The sequence below is a fragment of the Theobroma umbraticum genome, unplaced genomic scaffold, assembly GCF_002168275.2.
Source record: "Theobroma umbraticum cultivar Fairchild unplaced genomic scaffold, ASM216827v3 scaffold_56.0, whole genome shotgun sequence".
NCBI classification, from domain to species: Eukaryota; Viridiplantae; Streptophyta; class Magnoliopsida; order Malvales; family Malvaceae; genus Theobroma; species Theobroma umbraticum.
The window spans coordinates 2,777,670-2,800,109 of NW_018397256.1; the positions used below are offsets into that span (position 1 = coordinate 2,777,670).

The 22,440-nt window shown below is 33.7% G+C and overlaps 1 protein-coding gene and 1 long non-coding RNA gene across 2 annotated transcripts; one reads left to right on the forward strand and one right to left on the reverse strand.

The window, feature by feature from the left end:
* Nucleotides 1–2,104: 2,104 nt before the first annotated feature.
* LOC110411307 (uncharacterized) lies at nt 2,105–3,892 on the reverse strand. The gene is made up of 4 exons (XR_002444743.2): nt 3,636–3,892; nt 3,036–3,545; nt 2,833–2,945; nt 2,105–2,669 (listed from the first exon to the last, which is right to left on the reverse strand). It is a non-coding gene; the product is annotated as an uncharacterized LOC110411307 (long non-coding RNA).
* Nucleotides 3,893–18,203: 14,311 nt separating this feature from the next.
* On the forward strand, nt 18,204–22,440 carry LOC110411634 (mitotic checkpoint protein PRCC-carboxy-term protein). The gene is made up of 2 exons (XM_021421873.1): nt 18,204–19,311; nt 22,062–22,440. Exons 1-2 carry the CDS (start codon nt 18,244–18,246, stop codon nt 22,218–22,220), a joined length of 1,227 nt encoding a protein of 408 aa, XP_021277548.1. The 5' UTR covers nt 18,204–18,243; the 3' UTR covers nt 22,221–22,440.

The window sequence follows — 22,440 nt, forward strand, 5'->3', positions numbered from 1 at the left end:
ACTATTTGACTTGATCGAGGCTCGATCCATTCAAAAATGGATTCGATTTTAAAAATCTTGAAAATTACTTAACTTGATCAAGGCTTGATCCATTCAGAAAAGGGATTCTAATTTGATGATGATGTGTGCCTTAATTAGGAACTAATTTATTTATCTAAGATTATGATTGAACTTAATACGTAGTCTGATTTATTTATCTCTCTTTTAGTTATGTTTGATGGATTTAAGTTGTTTATTTTGACCTGTTCTTAATGCTTTTAATTCCTTGATCACCAATTAGATTGAATTAGAGACCTAGGTTAACCCTTGATCTAGAAGATTTAGGTACACCTTGAATAGAATAACGTACACTCGAATACACTTAGTTGATTAGGTGGTTTACTTTACATATAGGGTAGACATACACCTATAAGCCATATGTAGCCAAAATTAGTGCACAAACTTAATGAAACTTTTTTTAATTTAATTTGCATAGACATATAGTAAATTAAATGAGAGAGAGAATTTTATGTAAAGCTCGATAGAGACTTGTAAATAATTTAAGACTCGAGGTTAGCAGCTTAATCCATTAAGCTAAGTTCAGAGAGAGAGAGAGAGAGAGAGAGAATTCAGATGAAGTATTGAGTGACATCATAATCTTAGGCCTAAAAGTCAATCAAATTTAAAAAATAATTTTACTGAGTAAATTTAGATTCGTTTTTGTTTTTAAGTTTGATTTATTTTGCTTTTTAATTCAAATTTGAGTGTCTGGATAAAATTAAGGTGTGTAATTTTAGTAATTAATAGTAAAAATTAATTCAATTCTCTATGGGATTCTACTCCTTATTATATTATCTTTGCAATACGTATACTTACGTGGGTAGAAAATTGAACAACACAATTTCATCGACAAATCCAACATTATTTTCTAGTTAGTCGATACCTCAACGACGACGACAACCAAAAGCATATTCAACTTGTAGACAACTTGAGTACAAGCGCAATTGCTGTCCAATGTGAATGACAAACTTTGAGAACATATGGGGTCTCATAGAAGAAGATAATGGCTTCTAAGAATGAAATGTATCACATATACCTTGATTTGTACGCTAATTAACTAGTTGAGCCAGAATACTCTTGTTATGATATTTTGGTCATTGTTTATGAACCTAATGTTTATCCTAGTAAGTATAGGCCATTGCCATTAACAGATTAAACATGTAACATCATTGTTAGTTACTTTTCAATACATACTTGTTAATTAGTTTTCTTATGTCTTAGTAATGCTTAATATAATCAACGAACATATTTGTTGATAAGTTTTTTTATGTCTTGCCATTGATAAAAGTATATGGTAATTAAATCCCAAACTATAGAAGAAAATGAGAAACAAAAAAAAAGAAAGCATGCTGCTATATATTTCCATTATTTTCAAGAAAAATATTAGTCTTTTGTTTCTTGGGGAAGCTAGCTTCTGATAGAAACTGATTAATTTTAGAATAGAGGATGAGAATGTTAATGGGAGGAATACCATTATAAGCTTTTGTCAATTTGCTTCACTTAATATGGGAAGAAATTGCCAATTTCTTAGTTTCTTTTTTATGGTTTTGCCAATAATATTGATGATTCAAGTCGACAAACATTTAATTTGGGTGTTGAAAAGCCTTAAGTTGCAAGTAAATCATGTTCAATATAATGCAATGTCGGATGTGGGGTTATGCAATGCCTAATAACCAGTCACATAATATTTAAAAACAAGTCACGCAATGCCTAAAAACTAGTCACGTAATGCAATATCGGATGTGGGGTCACACAATGGCTAATAATGCCTTAAAACTAATCATGTAGTACCTAAGTCGTGCAATACATAACAACCAGTTATGCAATGCTTAAAAAATTATTACACAATGCCTTATCTACTAGTCACGTAGTGCACATATGTTATACTCATGTTTAGTTCTAGATTGTAAATTGTGTAATCTATCTACAAAAGATATGATTTCCACAATTATAAAGCTATACATAATTCAAAAGTTTATAACTCAATGGTTTAGAGCAATAATAAAAAAAGTTACTTTGCAAACTTAAGTTTGAATAAAAAATAAATAAACAAAGTTACTTTGCATTTCACAATCAATCTATCTCAATACTATTAACAAAAATTTCTAATGTATATCTTTTCCTCAACCCTTCAATTGCGTCCTTCCTCAGGATCGTGTTGCATGTATCGATCAGCCACTCCATTGCAATGATTACCTAGTCCCTGTAACTACCCTGGTCCTTTTGCTACAGGGTTGAATGATTTAATTGGTAGCTTATCCGTATCCAAGGTCATGTTCTACGAGGTGTTCTGTAGAAGTACCCGAACTGGTGGCATAAAATGGAAATCAACGTAATTAGAGGAAGCATCTGATCTTTGCACAATGAGGACTTAATTGCATCCAAACAACCATATGAGGAGTCCACCAATGTTATAACCCAATCGACCAAGTTGATATGCAGTACAACCCGGTGGCTGTTAAAATGGCACAACACCAAGATCGAGTAAACCCCATGTGATGGCTTCCCCCACGAAAGACTGTCACCCCTCACATGAGCAAGCAGAAGTTCAAGAATACCCACTTTTTTCAACTTGAACTATGGATAAGAAGGTTAGGGATCCATTCATGGCACAATGCATGTAGAATGTTCTGTCAATTAAATTACACTCAATAGTTAGATGCCATGAACTAAACCCCTAAACAGATATTTTAATAATTAAAACTCATTATAATATACTTACATAGAAAAGCATGTCAACAATGCATAAGTTCTACTTGTACAATAGGGAATGGTGCTCACGACTATACTTACACATGACACTGATGCATACGTCTATGTGTTAGCTACTCATCCACTCATCATGTTTCTCCAATAACCTGAAAAATTCAAGGCCTTCTTGCCCTTTGATGCCCATCATGTTAACCCTGCACATGTAATATATTGGCGTTAAAAGGTAGCTAGATTAAATTATTGCGAATCTTAATGCCTAATATCGTGTAATGTTTCCATTGTACCTAGCCTGCTTGTTATTCTTGTAGTACTTGTATTTGTCCTTCAACATGTCCTTCTCTTCACTTTGGACTAATAAGGCATTAATGTAAAGGCTCCTCAGGTTTTTGTTGGCCATGCTTAGTTGTACATCTTTAACTAAAGGTGGACATGGAGCCTCAGGAGAAGGTGTGCTCTAAGCACGATGTGGATCCTTAAGCGAAGGTGTGCTATGAGCAAGATGTGGGCCTCAAGAGGATCTGCGTACAGGCTAAGAGGAGGTGAGCTCTGAGCATGATTTAGGGCCATAAGAGGAAGTGTGTTCTTAGCCAAAGGGACATATAAGCCTGGCTAGGACTACTTGACACTCGTATGTGAATCCAAACTCGTTGGCTCATCACCACCAGTGTGCAAATGCGAACCAATTAGCTCATTACGACTAGTCCTCCAATTTATACCAGTTGGCTCATTACTATTAACCCCGTGGGCATCGCCATTATCGTTGCGCACACCATTCTATTGATTGATAGACTCACCTTACATAGTGACAAAAATCAAATACATTAAAACATCAAATACATCTTAAATGCTATATGTTGAAAATGAAAAAAGCTAAAAGCTCATACCTCAAAATGGTCGAGAAATCGATGTATAATTCGGTCTTCTAACTCCTAGATCTCCCACTAGATCTTTAGTTGCATTAACGACATCTCCCACTAGATCTCCTCTAAATCTTTAGCTTCATTAACTGTAAGTCTTTTTTCGACTATGTCCCCAGCCATTTCAGCCCATGCTTTAATGCGTTGACTATCTGAGGACACTGCGTCATGTGCATTTGATCATCATGTAGGGATTGAGCAACAAAAGCCTTAAGAGTAGTAGAAGGGGCATTGCACCACGCTCGTCCAATAATGCGCCTCTATTAATGGCTCTTGTAACTCTCTTCACCTTGTGGGTGATGATCTTCTACTGTTGTTCGAGACCAAATGCTACTCAACCCTCTACTGCCATAATGGAACTTACTGATGCCCCTAAGATAGATGGACATCAATGTCGACCTAATATGCCTCTAAGTTCTCCTTTGTGATTAGCTTCAAGGCTCATAATGCGTGCAATTGCACCAAAACAAACATTGCCATTAAGTTGAAAGATAGTTGACATATGACAGCAAAAAAAAAAACCATTTTGCTCCTCACATTATCTTCACTCTCTAAATCTGTTATGATCTTGTGAAAACCTATGGGCCTCTCATCTCAATGCTATCTAAGATTCGTGGATAAACGTCTTCAGATTGTCAGAGGGATCCAAAGTAGCTTTGGATAGTAGGAATGGCATCCAACACCCAGAATTGCAAGTCAATTATAAACATTATAATCACCAAATAAAATCTTATGTGAAGAGCAAAATGGAAAACCTTATAGCACCGAACCTATAGCGTCGATACAAATTTGTACAAGTGGTAGCATTTCTTCTAAGATGTCTACGCTGGTGAAACTTGGAAACTCTTTGATATGTAGTCCACGTTCAGATTCCACACATAGGTACGTCATGGGAATGCTTTCCACTGGTTGATGTTCTCAACTAGGGAAAACATCCATGAAGTCACCGATCTTCTATAATCTTGATCAAATAAAATATTATTTGCAATCAACAGTAAGGCCATCCTTATTGTGTCTCTGTCCTAATCAAACTAACCTCTCTCGATCGTATCTAACATATCTTAGAGCTTCACCTCCTAAGGACTTGAGATAACATCTAACATGGGGTCGAACTTCAATTTTGTGACTAGACAAAACTCATTATTAGAGAAACATATCTAGGAATTGCCTATGCCAAACCATAACTCACTATCGATGGCGCCGGGTTCTTTGATTCTGTGTAGCAATAGGTTGTGTGCTAGATTGGTGCAAAATAAGCTTTTTTTTATTTTATGTCCATTAGCTTCCCGGAGAACGTTTTCTCCACTACCTCCAACTCATTTTTTTTGTAACGCCTCACATATGAAATGTAATTACCAGCATTGAAGCCCCACTTGTCCCTCGAAACACAAAGCAAAGCTTCCAAGTTCTCCTACTCTGTTTTGGTCATCTGTAACTGAAGCGAATAACATATCCATTTAGCAAATATGATCAAGAAAGACGGAAAAACAAGAACTAGTTTTTACTATCTTTGCATACATAAAAGAAAATAAATGAATCACATGTGAATCATGACTTATTAAGTAACAAAATAGATACATAATACGAGCATTAAATTTGAGAAAAAAAAACAAAAAAGCATTAATATCCAAGCAATGCCTAGAGAACAATCATGCAATGCCACAAAAACTAGTTACGCAATGCCCTATCAAGCAATCAAGCAATGCCTAAAAACCGGTTATGCAATGTCCTACAAACCAATCACACAATGCCCTATCAACCAGTCACACAATGCCTATCAACCAGTCACGTAATACCTAAAAACTCATCATGCAATACATATCAACCAGTTAACAATGACTAAAAACCAATCACGCAATGCCTAAGTCATGTAATACCTAAAATTAGTCATGCAATGCTCTTTCAACCAGTCACGCAATGCCCTATCAACCAATCACACATTAACTAAAAATAGTTGCATAATGCCTAAAAACCAATCACGCAATGCATTAAAAACTAGTCACACAATACCCTAAAAATCAGTCATACAACACAAAAAAATTGATCACGCAATGCCTAGATACAAATCAGGGAATGTCCTAAAAATCAGTTACGTAATTCCTAAAAATTAGTCATGTAATCCCTCATTAGCCAATTACGCAATTCCTAAAAATCGGTCATGTAATACCTTGTTAACTAGTCACACAATGCCTAAACCCCTAAACCCAATGCCTATAACTAGTCACGCATTCCCTATCAACCAATCACGCATGCCTTATCAGTGTTCAACCCAAAAACCACTAAAACAACAAAATTCCATTTAACAAAATCAACAACTTCAAACAACACACCATATTCCATTTAACAACATAATCAATGAATATGCTTACTTGGCAAGGAATGTTGAAAATGCTCAAAGGTTTGTCTTTGCATATCAAAAATCACTCTAAAATGCTGAAAACGCTCAAGGTTTTTCTTCCTAGCAAAGAATGCTTCAAAGATAAATGGTAGAAAGTTGAGAAATTATAATGGTAAAAAACTTAACCTAAACACAGTTTGAGGCGTGGACCAAACATATGGGTCAATTTCATTGAGGGCAATTTTATCCAAAATGAATTTCTCTTGGCTTAAAATAGTTAAAATTATAGAGAAGGTTATTTTCAAAAACATCTTGTATATGAGGAGTATTTTTTAAAAAAACCCTGCAATATAATAAAACCATTTAAAATTCAAACTCAAAACAAAAAAATATTTTATTACTTTCTTCCATTCTTTTTTAATGATTTTAATGATCATTTTGTTTACCATCAAAACTTAGAAGTAAATTAAACCAAATGAAATGATATTTAATCACTGATCACACGTGAAAATACACTATAAGAGAAAGAAAAATAAAAGAAAGAAGAAAGGTGACCTGACGATAGCGTTAGTCTAGGGTTGATGAACTGATCCTTAGTGGCATAATCCTCACCATAGACAACCTTAACGCTGCCACTATCAATAGACATGGGATCAATGTCAAACACTAATGTCCCACCTCTCATCTCCTTCATTGTGCTCTCCTAAAGTGATAATCTTCTTTTTTCTTCTTCAACCCTTAGTGACTTTCTTTTTTCCTCTAAGGCTCTTAGCCCTATTTTTCTCTTTCCTTTCATCTTTCTTGCTCTTTTTTAGAATCATTTGATTCTTTTTACAAAAAATCTTTGATCTTCTTTGGTAAGCTAAAGCTAGGTGTTTGAAAAAGTTTCTCAAGCCTAGTCTTTGTTCTTGTAAAATCACTTGAACACCATCGTATATGAGAGGTAAAGGAGACTAAGAAAAATAAACATGGAAAGAGTGAGAAAGAAAGTAGAAAAAAAGTAGGCATGGGCGGAAGGAGCAAGGTGAGGAAAAAAGAAAGAAAGAAAAACTCAAAACTCAAAATTGTCTCTTAGAAAGTCACAAATGACAAACTCATGTGTTGTGCTATAAGGAGGGCATGTGCATCACATTCATTATGATTAAATTATTCCTTAATTGTTAAAGACTAAAATGTAAGTGGTTAAAGCAAATCAACATGATATTAGTTAATTTACAATATTATGATTGTTGATTTCTTCTTGTTGTAAATTTTAATTAATGTTGTGTAAATTAATTGATAAATTAGATTTGTTGGGTTGTTCTTCAAGTTAAGTCATTTTTGTTCTTCATTAACATCAAAACTAGCGTAATGATAAAATGTTAAAATTAGAACAATACCATACCACTTAATTTTAAATATCATCATCATTTATTATGACAAGGAAAAATAGCTAATGTTATACTATTACATATTGTTTAGTAAAATTAATTAATACCAACTAACAAGAAATCCAATTTCGCTTAAGTTGTTAACTAAAAAGAGCACATCAAAAAGGAAACATGTTTACTGAGGTATTTCTCTAGAAAAATTCACTACTAGCAATTCCAGATGATCGATCCCACAAGCAAGTTTGATTGCGTGAGAATTCCAGTTCTACTTTATTAAGGGATTCAATAGTTATGGATAATAACCCTTCATTCAAATATGCCTTGATGCATTTGGATGGTGATGCTCAATCTTCAAGTGAGAACATGGATTTTAAAGATAGGTACGAGATGAGAAGGGTAATTTTAATGAAAGTGATTCGAAAGGCTTTAAGAAAGAACAAAACAAGCTAGATGATTTTTTATTTGATATGATTGATGGTATTTTGTCGATCAAAATATTGGATTTAAAACTAGAATTAAACTAGCTAAACAATAGTAGAAATCTATGATTGTAAAACTTATAGAGCGTACCATTATGTACAAAACTTTGTGTGAAAAACTCACAATTTTATGGGCATTGAAAGGAAATTGCAGTGTGGTAGATCTAGATGATAAGAATTTTTTGGTGAACTTTGCAAGCAAAGAAGATTATCTTAATGCACTTCTTAAAGGCCCTTTAGTAACATAGGGTAATCATTTAATAGTGAATCCTTCGACTTTATCTTTCTCCTAAGGGACTCAAGATGTAAAGGTTATGGTCACGTGGGTTCGTTTCCCTAGCATGCCTCTACATTTGTACCAAAAATCAATTTTGAGACAAATTACATCTCTTCTTAGGTGTTTACTTAAGATTGATTACAATATATGCAAAGAGAAACGTGGGAAAATTGCTCGTATAACAGTTGAACTTGATCTTTCTAACCACTTTTGCTTAAGTTCTTCCTCAATGGACAACCACAACCAATTGGATATGAGGGGCTTACTCATGTTTACTGCACGTGTGGAATTTATGGTCATACAAAAGAAGTTTACACTAGTAAATATCCAACCTCTATTGAAGCTAAAGAAGAGAAATAACAAACAATAGTGCATCATTGGAGGAATCACCATTTGGGCCATGGATCCTAGTTACTTGCAGAAAATTTCGTGAAGGGGAAATCAAATAGGGCATTAATTGGAATTCAAATTTTGGAAGGTAGTCTCACTAGGGATCTTGGTATATGGTTTTACTTGATAAAAATGGGGTTAAAATTGAAACTACGAGAAAAGTTGACTTTGTTGGAAAATCTTCTTTCCATAGAGCGAGTTATCAAGACCAATCATAAAGACATTAGAAAGGATAATAATCCTAATCAGCATGGGAAATCTCACCACTCTTGAATGTCTCACATCAAGCAAGGGTCTTTTGTTGACAAAGATAAACAAGGTGGAAAAGCCTCCAAAGGCTCCAAAGGTGGAATTATAAACAAACCCAAAGATGGTTCTTGGTTGACTTTGGAGCCTACAGCTAAAGGAAAAAGAGTTAACTTGGACATGGGGTAAAATAAGGAATTAGATCTTCAACTTAAAAGTAAGGTTTTTGAAGAGGTAAGTCTTGCCATTATTGAAAAGTTGAGTGAACCCTCTCCCCAATTGTCAAACAATAATAAAATGCCAACTGTATCTAAACCCATGAAACTCATGAAAGGTGAAGATGTTTTGTCATAAACAAGACTCTTCAGAACATTCTACAATTAAGATGGCTGACCTTCCAAACTTGAAATCCACTACTTCCACGCTTTCATTACATAGTAGACGTCACATCTTACAATTGAGAGAATGAGAGGTGTTGTTATTCATGGAAAAGAAAAAATAACCTTCAGATAAGAAAAAGGTAGTTCGAATTGGCTATGCCGTGCTTAAAAAAAAAGGCTAAATCGAAGTCCTTAGTGCCTAGAGATTATAGAGTTTTTTTGTTTGCTTTATTAGTTGAAGATGGGTTGAAACTAGGGATTATTTCTTCAAGAACAAAGGCAAAGTTGGCTGTTGTCTTTAGGTGCAATCCTAGTTCTGGGATAGATATAGTGGTTAATAGTATAGGGAATTCCTAGTAAGTTCCTCTTATTCTCTTTTTGTCATTTATTTTTTATGGTTTAAGATTTTTTTTTGGAATTGTCCAGGTGCTGGAGGTAGGAATTTTGTTAGGACAGTAAAAGATTTTATTCATTGATATTGACTCATGGTGTTAGTTTTAGTTGAACCTCGTATTAGGGGGTTTTTTGCAAATAAAGTTATTAGGAATCTTAGGTTTAATAGATTTCAAAAAGTAAAGGCTTTTGTATTTTTTTTTGTGGTATTTAGGTTCTGTGGAAAGAAAGGATTCGCATCTCAATTATCTGTAATTGTCATAATGTGTGAGTCTAGGAACCTGACTGTTTAACATGAAATGGAGTCGCCATTAATCTCTATTGTCAAGGTGCAATTGGCCACCTATTTGAGTCTATTTTTTTTAAATGTTACCTTAAACTTAACCTAAGTTCATTTAAACAAAGAAGTTTCGATCTACAAAACAACTTTAAGGTTCGAGAGTATGGTTACGAGAAAGGAAAGTGTTAGCAACCCCATGATGCCCGTCTAAAGAATGATACCAATTAATCATGTGTTATTCTATTTTAGCCTTAATTATTGATTTTTATTTTATTTTCATTAAATCTTCATTTTGTTGGCACGTGAATGAAACCTTTGTATTGGAAAACACCTTTAGGCTTTCCCATCATTCTGGTGGAATTTAAGAATTCATCCTTACCTAGAGAATTTCTTAAGAAAGCTTATATTTATAAGATTCCTGAGAGAATCCCATCATTGGAGATTATCATTCATGTCCTATTTTAGCATTTTTATTTTTACGCACAAGATGCAATCATGGAATGGATGATGCAAATTCTAATTTTATTAAACAATAAATGAAACTCTCTATTAAAAACATTACCTGAGTCTTCCCATCCTTTTGGTGGATCTTGAGAATACTTCCTCACCTAGAGAATTCCTCAAGAGAACTTATCTTTGCAAGCTTTTTAAGAAAAGTCCCATCATCGAGGATTTCGCTCATTTACAAAAAAATATACATCCAAAATGAATGCAATTCATGAATGAATGTTGTTGATGCATAATGAGCAAAAACTTTATTAATAATATTTTTATTTATTCATTTTTTCAAAATTTATTATTATCCTTTACTTTTAATAATTTTATAACTTTTAAACTCTTATAAATAGTCATATTTTTTAATTTAGAAATTTTTTTCACTTAAAATACAATTACTAGAATCAAGAATACTAGAACATAGAATTAAGACCCTCCTATCATTCTATTAGAGTCATAATAAAATTCCTCACCTAAAAAAATTAACCCGAAATTGTAAATTTTCACATTCCGAAGGAAGATTCCATTATTGGTTTAATTCAAGTAATCTTCTTATTTCATTATGTAATAACCTAATTTATAAGTTTTTCTACATTTTTCTAAGCATCAATTTTATCATTTTCATGGCATATATTTTTTCTAACAATATAAAAAAGGCTATTAACCATGATAATATACCTAAACAAAATACCAAGTATAAAACTATTAAAAACAAAAATAGGCCCAAAGAACATACCTCACTTGGGTCAATTAAAACCCTAAGCTTTCACTGGGTTTAAACTGTGGCCTTAATAGGCTTTATTTTGTTTTGTTTTTTCTATTTTGCTTTTCCTTATTGTTAGGTTTCCCTTTTTTCTTTAAGCCATTGGTCCACTTAGACCTTTTTTCTGGGCCACATGTTAGAGCTTAGCCTCTAGTGGGCTTGCTCCTCATTCTCTTCTTTCTTTTCTCAAAAAAGAAATGCAATTGTTAACGCTTGAATTTGAAACCTCTAACGAGCACACCAAAACCTTTACCACTACATCTAAGTCCTATTTTTTAACTTTTTTTTAGTTTTGCTTTTTTCTTTTTTTTTCTTTTTTTTTCTTTTCTCTTTCTGTTTCTCTCTTTTATTTTCTTTTTTTTTGTTTTTTCTCCCCAAAACTATGTCGTTTTGAAGTATTCCTATCTTCTTCAAAAACCCTAACTATGAAAGTATTTTTTTCATTTTCCTTGCCCTTTTTCCCTTTCTTTTTCTCTCTTTATCTTTTTCCTTAACCTCTTCTATCGTTCATCGTTGTTGGCCGCCACTCACAGACATTGGAAAATTTCTAAAATTTCATCAAAATTCCTTTTGATCTCCTTTACCCTTCAATCAGATTACTTTTTTGAAATCCTCTCCTTCTCCTACATCTCTGAAAAATTAGGCAAAAAAATTATTTTTATGGTTTGTGTTTGATTGGTTGCTAGATCTAAGTTGTATTATTTTGCAAGGATCTTTCTAAGTTTTCTTTTCTCTCTGGGTAACTCTCTAGGGTTTTCTCTCTTCTAAAAATATTTTTTCTTCCCGGTTGTTCATATTTTTTGACAATAAGGAGAGGGGTTGCATGGTAAGGGAGTGGAGCAAAGAGTGGTGGTGGTGTTCATTCTACCAAGGTATGCAACAGAGGGGTGGTGACAGGACTTGTTATTGTTAGAGAGAGGAGTGTAAGAGAGAAGGGAAAAGCTGATTGCAACAATAAGCTTTTCCCTTTTTTTAAATCTTTAAAATTTTTTTATTTTAAATTTCTTCAATTTGAGCCAAATGGCCTTTGCGCTGCAAAAGACCCAAATTAAAATTCTTCTTGGACTATCTTTGGGCTTCCAAAATACAAAAGAACTCGTTTAGCTCCAACCCAATAGCAACAAAAATAAAAATAAAGATAGAACCAAAAAAATGAAAATAAGCAACTAAATGAAATAAAATAGCAAACTAAACAGTTTAGCTTTAAATCGACTTGAACAAAATATGGTGTCTACAACAACCACTATTACTATTTTGTATATCTTTGTCCATCATTCATCCGTTTTCTCTTAGGTGGCATTTAGTTCTTTACAATACAATATGATTGCAGGTAATGTAATTACAAGTAATGTGATTGTAAACAATGTGATTGTAGGAAAAATAACATTACAATATTTGGTATATAAGTAAAATAATGATTAAAATATAAAAAAGATAATATTGCAGCATGTGGTTTACAAGTACTTTGTTGGGAATGTAGTGTTAATTTTCAAAATTACCCATATTTATTAAAATACAAGTTTAATATACTTGTATTTTTGTTGTTAATTTTTATATAATATCACTTCTTAAATATATTTTTAATGTCATATATTTTATTTTCATTTCTTATTATAATCTTATATATTTTATTTTCATTTTTTAATATAATTTTTTGTATTTCATATTTTATTTTAATTTCTTTTACCTCTATTGTATAAATTTTATTTTTTATATTTTATTTAATTTTTAATTCTTTTATTATATATTTTATTTTAATATTTTTTATTTTAATTATAAAATTACAAAATATTTTTAACAAAGTAATAAAGTTGGAGGGTAAAAATATCTTTAATAATATTGTAGAATGCAATGTAATGTGATTGCATTACTTTTTTACTGTAATCACATTACATTCCTTGGCTGTAAATGTGATTGCAGTGCAATCTTACATTGTATTGGTCTGTTGTAAAACAAGCATTACAATGTAATTTAATTAAACACATTGCAGAGAATGCATTCCCGTTTTCCTCATACCAAACGCTACCTTAATATCTGTCTACCATTTACAATCATCCTATGACAGAAATTCAATGCCTTCTTTACGAGCAATTTTTTTTTTTTGCAACTTTAGCTGATAGACTTTAGCTTTTTATGAGGGATTTTTACCCTTTCCAATTCTCCCATGAAAAATTAAGTGGTTTGAATCTTAGCAATCATCTTTGTTTGTTATTTCAATGTTTTGTGAATGGTTATAAAATATTGGATCTCAAGTTTCAAGGGTTTACATTTACTAGGTGAAGAGTTTTAGTCTTTAAAAGACTGAATAAAGATATTTGCAATGTTAGTTGGTGCTTTATGTTCCAAGAGGCTTATTTGCAACACTTATGGAGAGTTATTTCAGATCTTAAGCCTTTTCTGATTTAGTTGGGTGGTGATGGAGGTCTGCATGGAGACGTTCTTTTTAAATTTCAAGCAGCATGGTTAACCCACAAGGAATGTGGTGACTTTATGTCCAATATGTGGGAGGGTTCATTAGGCATCCAAAAAGCCCTTTTAAGGTTCACTACAAAAGCCAAATAATGGAATAAAGCAATCTTTTGTAAAATCTTTTATAAGAAGAAAAGGCTGCTTGTATGTCCAGGGCGAGTGGAGAAAAGCCTTGGAAACTAGCCCTTCTTAGTAGTTTTAGGATCTTGAATATAGCTTACATCTAGAATAAGAGACAACCCTGCGTCGAGAAGAAATTTATTGGATGCAGAAGTCTAAGGCAAATTGGTTGAAATTGGGTGACTGTAACCCCAATTATTTTCATCTTTGGACAACACGTAGGAAAAGTAAGCTTAAAGTTCTTCGCATTTGCTCTTTGGAAGGGGATTAATGTGATGACCAGGAAATGTTGAAATCTCAAGTGGTGGATTGTTTCAAAACCCTATACTCCAAAGATGATGTAATTCTCTCATTATTTCTGATAAAGGGGTGTTTCCTTTCGCCTGATCAAACTGCCCAAGCTAATATGGCAAGGCTAGTTAAAGATCAAGAGGTTTATGATGCTTTATTTGAGATAAAGTCTCTTAAAGCTCCAAGTGGTGATGGATTTCTCATGTTTATAGTTATTAATATGGTATGATACGCAATACATATCATACAATACGATATAATATGGATAAAAATGATATGCATCGGTATATATATATATATATATATATCATATTTAATTGATTATCAAAGGTGTATCATCCAATTCATTAGTGTATCATATGACACATACAATATGCACAATACACTTCATCTTGATTTTTTTACACAGTGTCAAATTATGCTTTCAATTTATTGGATTCAATTTTGAATTTTGAGTTAAATCTATGAAAAATGGAAAGTTTTGCTCAATTTTATCCTATCCAAGTCTAAAATATTATATTAAAGTACAACTATATGATGAAGTGAAGTTTGAATACTTTTTGCAAAGGACAAGTCGTTTCAAATGGACTTTTTAGTTTTTAATAGCTTATTTAGGGCCTTAAGTTAATTGAAGCTTCTAGAAGCGTACTATGCTAGTACTTGTTTTTTTTGAAAGACCATACCGTACTAGTACTTGTAATTCAACATTTAGGAGTTGAAGGGAAAAAAATTGAAGACATCTTTTTGGCCTTTTGTTTTCTCTACGATTAACAAGAGGCCATTGTCAAACTTTGAAGCACTTTGAAATAGAGTTTTAAATTTATACTTCTAAAAGTAATATATATATATTATTTGTGTTTTAGTCAATCTAAATTAATACGTAAATATTTATAGGTTTTTCGTTTTAGTGGTTGTATACATATTATTTATAATTAATTTTAAAATTTTATGCCTTATTTTACGATATGATACGATATTTGATATTCAATACTTAAAAATTGAATTTCGATACACGATACATATCTCAATTTATCTCTCATTGTATATGTTCGTAGTGTGTTTGAAAGGGCAAATGTGTGCTAAGAATTAGGTAGGTCGATTATTACTTTGATCCCAAAAGTCAAATCTTTGGAACATATCTCTCAATTTTGGGCAATTGGTATTTTGTCGGTGGTCTTTAAAGGCCTAATGAAAATGTTAATTAATCGTTTGAAACCATATATGAGTCATTTGGTAGTAGAAACACAATCTAGTTTTATCCTAGAGAGATAAATCATAAATAATATTGTTATTGATCAAAAGGTAGTACACTTCTTCAAAAAGCATCAAGGTAGATCGAGATGGATGATGATTAAAATTGATTTTGAGAAAGCATACAATTGTCTTCTATGAGAATTTATTTATGACACTTTAGTTGAAGTTAACATTCTTGAATCTGTGGTCAATATCATACTTTGTAGCTAGAATTGTTGTAGCTCTCAAATTCTTTAAAATGGAACTCTATTATATAGTTTTGCTCCATCAAGAAGGATGAGACAAGGAGATTTGTTGTCTCCATATCTTTTTTTTTTCTTGTGCATAGAAAGTCTAGAGCATGGCATCAAAGTGGCGGCCTCGCAAAGCCTTTGGAAACTAATTAAACTTTGTCGACAAGGTCCTTATTTCACCCACCTTTTTTTTTTCACAAAAGATCTAATCTTATTTACAAAGGCTTCGATTTCCCAAACGTAGGTGATTAAGGGAGTTTTGGAAGACTTTTGTATTTGCTTAGGTGAAAAAGTTAGTTTTGAAAAATCCTTCTTTGGTGGCTAAAAAAATGTCTCAAAGGACCTCGTTAGAGATCTTTCTGTGAACTCAGGTTTTGTCTATTTGGAAGATATGGGTCAATACCTGGGACTTTCGTTATTACATGGGCGTAAGGGCATCCATCTTTTTCAACAATCAAAGGAGAAGTTATATGGCAAATTGAGTACTTGGAAGGCTTCCACTCTTTCCTTCGCAGGTAAACTCACTTTAATTAAATCTATTCTCTCTATGATTCCTTATTATACAATGCAAATTGTTGCTATTCTTGCAAATACTTGTAAGTGAATTAAGGTCCTTTGTCAAAGACTCCAATTCTAGGAAAGTGCATTTAATGAGCTAGATGGATGCCTGTAAGCCCAAAGATGAAGAAGGTTTGGGTATTCATAGTTTAAGAATCATGAATGATGCATTCCTTTTTAAATTATGTTGGCATATTGTATCCAAGACAAACACACGTTAGGTGAAAGGATTGTGAGAAAACTACAATCATGGTTTTTGAGAATAGGCATCGTGTAGGTTCTTCTATGCTCCGGGCATCTTTTAGTCGCCTTCAAAAAAAATTTAAGAAGAATATTCGTTGGGCCATTGGTGATGGTCAATTGACATGTTTTTGGACTGATATTTGGGTGAAGGAACACCCTCTTATAGATGCTGCTCAATCAATGGGGATGGACATTAAAGATTAGAGTTGTGTGAATAGCTTTAGTTTTTTGAATAAGGAATAGGATTGGAGTTCTTTGTCTAACTGTCCTCTAATAAAAGAGTTGAGTTTAATTTCTAGTTCTGCACCGCCTCGTTCTTCTTCTAGTCGATTCACACTGAATTCAGCTTATGAATATTTGCGAGAGATTTCTACTTTGGAGACTGAGATTAATAGGGCTCTATGGAATTTGGGGTGAAAGTGGGAAAGTCCATAACGCATTCGAATGTTTTTGCTCCATTGCATTTAGGATCATTTTTTAACTAATCAAGAAAGAGTTTGTCATCATCCTTCGAACAATCCATCTTGAACATAGAGTCATTTAGAGAATGAATAAATTTACATGAGTTAAGGGATTGTTCCTTTGTAAATGCTATTTGGACAAGGCTCCTACCTTGGGAAAACTATGGGAACGTTTTCTCGTCAGGTGCATTAGATTGGTTTTGGTTTAATCTTAGTGAGCAAAGAGTTTATGCTAATGGTATTCCTTGAACTGTTGTATTAGAAATCACAAGTTGGTTCCTTTGGAAATGGCAAAACTCTCTCATTTTTAAGACAAGGTTGTTAGCCGTATTATTTTGATTCACAGCTTGTCTTTTGCCAGTGCATCATTACTGTTCGAAAAACCTTGAGTGTGTGGATATCTCTCAAACCAAAGAGAAAAAGTTCTCATTGATTGGTACGCTCCTCCTTTAGGATGGATTTCTTTGAATTTAGATGGTGCTCATCGTCGATCTACAAAACTCACAGCAGCATGTGGTTTTATTCGAAACCCTACACGTGAAGGGCGGGGTGGTTTTGCATTTTGCCTTGGGAAATGCACAACGCATGGTGTGGAGCTCTAGGTGGTATCTCAAGGATTACGTCTTGCACGATACTCAGGCCTTTGCAAAATTGATCTTCAAATTGACAACAAACTTGTTATTCTGGCCATTACTTCTCCTCTAGTTCATCCATGTTCCAACTCGGACTTGATTCAAGCTATTCAGGATCTCCATTGTCAATGGGAAGTTAGTATCCATCATGTCTTTCAAAAGGGTAATGCCTTGGTAGATTTTATGGCTAATAACAGTTTTTTTCCTTTGGCTGAGGAATTTATTAGTTTTGGCTCTCCTCCTATTAGACCTTGGGACCTATTGATGAATGATTAAACTGTAACGTTTTTTGTTTTGTTCATTTAATAATAATAAAAATATCAATACTGATTAACAATGTCTAATATTCAATGCTCTAGTTGGTTATTTGTCTTTATAACTATATGTTTATATCTAATGTTAGTGTTTATAATTTATGTTAAACCAAAAAAAAAATATTAAAAATTATAACATCTAAAAAGATAAAATAATAAATAGCATATAAAAATACTGGTACTAATTGTATAGATAAAACTATAAAATTAATTATATTTATACAAATATTTATTATTTGTTTGAACTTTAATTTTTCTGTGACATTTTTATTTTAAATTTTACAGAATGAATTAATGATATCGACTTAACATTGATTTGAAAAGGTGAAATTTAATCGCATTCGAATTTACAAAATTATCTAGAGCTTATATGTATCTTAAAATGATCGAAAATTAGGTCAAACCAGTGTGAATCCAAAACTATTTACACTTGAAATAGTCTAAATCTGAACAATCCGAACCAATATGACCCGAACCCTAAACCCGAAGAACCGCCCAATTTACACCTCAAATGGGCCTTTGGTATTTTTTGGCAAAAACGTAGGTAAGGTGGATTCGGTGCCCTAAACTTGATCTCTCTGTCTCACAAATGGAGTCTTTGCTAGCCAACTACGCTTCCTCCGACGAAGAGGAAGAGCAACAGCACCAACAACCTCCTCCTCCTCTTCACGTTTCCTCTCTCCCTCAACCCAAATCATCTGCCCTTTTCTCTTCTCTTCCGCAGCCAAAACAACCCTCCAAAGCCCCCAACGTCCCAATCGACCATGCTAACCAAAGAGAAGATGTCGAAATTCCGAAACCCTCTGTTCCTCATCCCAAAACCCCATCCAATCTTTTCTCTTCTCTTCCTCAACCCAAATCTCAAACCCCACAGGAACAGCTACCAACCAATCCTTCCAATGTCAAAAGAATTGTCCAATTCAAGCCTCCCATAATCCGCACCAATCACGATGATGACGATGATGACGATGGCGATGACGATGACGAAGAGAAAGAAAGACGAAGGCGCAGAGAATCCGAAACCCTGGCTCAAGGTCCTTCAGTAAAATCCTTTCTATCTAGCATTCCTGCGCCCAGGAACTCGACTACGTTGGGTGTTGCTCCCTCTTCAGGTTCAGGGAGAAGATCCATTATCGAAACCCAAGTGCCCACATCGACTTCAGCCGCTTTTGAAGACAAAAATGAGGCAAGTATTAATCAAAATGCACCCAATCATTCGAATTATGAATCGGGTGTTGATTCAAGTGCTGGAAACTCTGGGAATTATCAATCGAGTATTAGTCATAATGCTGGCAACTATGGACACTCTGAATCAGTTGTTGACCAAAATGTAGGCCATTATGCAACTTATGCTGATTTTAGTAGCTATCAATCGAGTAGTGATCCAAATATTGGGAGCATTGGTGGGGTTAATAGTTATGGGACTGACGGGAATTTCCATGGACAATATGAGAATAATTGGGTTGATGGGTCAGCTGCGACTACGTTGCCAGAGACCACTGGGATAGCTGAAATTGGGGTGAAAGTTAAAGGAAAGAGAGGGAGGAATGAGTTACCTACAGAGATTGTTGAGGTGAAGCAGGATGAGCTTATGAAAAATCGGCCGAGGGAAGACCAGGTCAGGATGACTGGAATTGCTTTTGGGCCTTCTTACCAGGTATTGAACTTAAAAGCTATCTAATTCTTCAGCTTGTTCGTTTACTTTTATCTGATGAGTTTTATATATTTGGTTGGGGTTGCTTTAGTATACATTTGCGTTTGCTGTTTGGTTCTAACGTACACTTGCTTTTGTATTACTTTCATTGAATCCTGATTTTTCACCAGCTAGTTGTTAGTGGTTAAGGGTTTTTAGACTTGCAGTGGCTTATCTTCAGCTAGTAATTGACCAATCAAGGATATTCTTCCTTGGGAAAGAAAAAGGTTGTTTCGGCATAGATTGATATGATAGTAAGTCAAGTTGTGTAAATTTAGTTCGTAGTATTTGAAGCTATAAATACTCATGATCCAAGCAAGCATACATATTGCAAAGTTACTAGTAAAGCTACAAGAGATATATACTTCAAAGATACTCTGCATTGTGAATTTTGGATAATTTTAAATATTGATGTTAATAATTTTCCAATGCTTTGCTTATTTCAATGATCATGAGTAAGGGTAACAAAGAAGTACTAATGTCACACCAAGCCTTTCAAAGGAAGTAGTAGGGTGCTTCAATCCCACATCGGGTAGGTAGGGAGATCCTAGATATAAACATTGCACACATTATCAGGTTAACCTTTTGGTGAAAGGTAATTGCCGCATGGCAAAGTGGTATTATAGCGGACCAAATTAGACTCGACTCATGCCTAGCACCTCTAGAGGGAGGCAAGGCAACAAGGGTGTCGTCGAATTAGGTGGGGGTGAATGTCATGCCAAGCGCTTCGAAGGAAGTAGGTAGGGTGCATTAATTCCACATCAGGCAGGTAGGGAGATCTTGAAAAACTTATAAACATGGGCGTTGCACACCATGTCAGGTTAACTTTTTGGGGAGAGGGCAATGGTCTCGTGACACATACACCATGCATGTGAATGCTTGGGTTTTGAATATAAAAAATTTTGCTCTAGTTTTGGATTTCCTAGTATCTCATATTAACTTTTCTCTCCCTACACACACTGACCAATCTTCCCCCACCAGCATGGTGGACAGCATCAACACATGGCTATCCCCAGTGAGTTCTTCCATCTCTTATCCTGCTCTTTCTCTCTGATTGAATCTCTAACCAAAGGAGATAAAAAAGCTCACCTTTACAAAGCAAGGGTCATGATAAAGTTGATTTACAACTATATTTGAAAGTACCACACTACAAAATTGAGCATCATCTAAGACTAATGATTACTTGAATTACAAAGGTAGAATTTATGAAAATTCAACCCATTTTTCAATCCTGATAAAATCAGGAGAGCTCCAGTTTGATCATGGATGTCCAAATCAGGAGGTACTGATCAAAGGCTAGAAAAGAGTGAGCACTTGAAATCTGAAGTTTTAATCTAACTAATTTTGCTACTCCAATGGAAGAGAATTTTTAGCAAATGTCGACTTATTAAACTTGCTATTGGAATTAGATGGCTTGTTGGAAGCTACTTCTCACATTTTTTCCACTGAATGCTAATTTGACTAGATTTTTGTCTAAGCATAGATAGAAGCTCATGTAAGAAAGGATCCAATCAAGTCAGGAAAAGGTAAGTAAGAATAGACGAGTGGCTGGCTGTAGGTCAATGAAATATTGGAGAAAGAAGGCAGAGCGTAAAGGTTGCAGAAACAAAAGAAAATAGATAAGAAAAATAAAAGATAAAAATGTCATAATCAAAGGGGAAAAAGGTATAAAGACAAAACTGTGATTTAAATTCAGAAACCATTGCCCAGACACCTCACATATTTTGGTAATTGTGGTTGTGTAACCTTTAGCTGTAACTTAGACACAGAATTAGCATTATACCAATTTGAAAATTGAAGGTTTCCACTATAACCTTTGAGGTTAAAGGTTTTATGCATGACCAATGTAAGTTACCAAAAAGGGAAAAGAAGGAACAGTGAGCTTTTGAAGTCATGTTTTGTTCTTTTTCAAATGTGCCAATATATATCAATACTAATATGCTATTAATAATCATGTTAAGTATGTTATTAAGTGATATTTTTATGTTTCTCTAGGATAGAATTTTTTGTTTCCTTTAGTTTCAAGTGTCAGAGGTAGTTTACTAATAGTAGATTTTTATTCATAGTTTAAAATGTTGTCAATTTTGGTGGATCTCACGTCCTTATAGGAAGAGAATCACTGGGACACAACAGATGGGCCTGTAACTTCTTTTTTAGGGAACAAATATGAGATGAGCCTGTTAACTCCTTTTTTAGGGAACAAATATGAGAATGTTAGCAGCTATTATGCTATATTTGCAAATTGCAATTATCTGAAACAACATTGACCCTAGGTGTTATGCCTGGACCTCATCCTTCTACTCTAATCTCTAGTTTTCTGTCTTATATCAAATTTTGGTCCTAAATCGAGCCATCAATTACATTCTAACCAATCGCATCCAAATTGACCATCAAATGTAAACCTTAACTGTTTCATTGATATGGTTCACAACCTACACTACCTATGTTCATTTGTCTTTTGGATTATATAGGTGACAATTGAATGTGGGAACTTGAATATTTAATTTGCAAGATTATAGATCTTGATATGAATATATATATATATATATATATATATAGCATTGTTTTAGTTATTTTGCTTTAGTTGTCTGGAAAAGTGGCAGCCAGATGTAGCTAATAATTTGTGATTAATTGTTGCTGAATCAATTTGTATAGCTGTGGTAAATTATATGATCCAATTTTTATGGTATTTACTTTCTTCTCTGCGTTTATAGCCTGCTGCGACAAAAGGGAAACCTTCAAAACTTCACAAGAGGAAGCATCAAATTGGTTCTCTGTACTTTGATATGAAGCAAAAGGAGATGGAGCTGCAGGAGAGGCGATCTAGAGGCTTGCTCACTAAAGCTGAAACACAAGCCAAGTACGGATGGTGATCTTGTAAAATTGACCAATCTGAAATAGAATGGTAGTTGGTGGTAGTTCCTGTACATCTTGTCTCCTTTTTTTCTCAAAAGTTGTGTCAATTATCTGCACTAATATTTCTACAAGCTGCATTATTATTAGTGTTAAGGAATTTTCTTTACAGGATATCTTTATTTTAAGCTGAGAACTTCAGAATATATGAAATTGACAGAAAATGTTATTGAGCTCTGA

Coding starts and splice junctions, on each gene's coding strand:
- LOC110411634 (XM_021421873.1), top strand. CDS start 18,244: ATGGAGTCTTTGCTAGCCAACTACGCTTCCTCCGACGAAGAGGAAGAG. Junction 19,312..22,061: donor CTTTTGGGCCTTCTTACCAG/GTATTGAACTTA, acceptor CTGCGTTTATAG/CCTGCTGCGACAAAAGGGAA.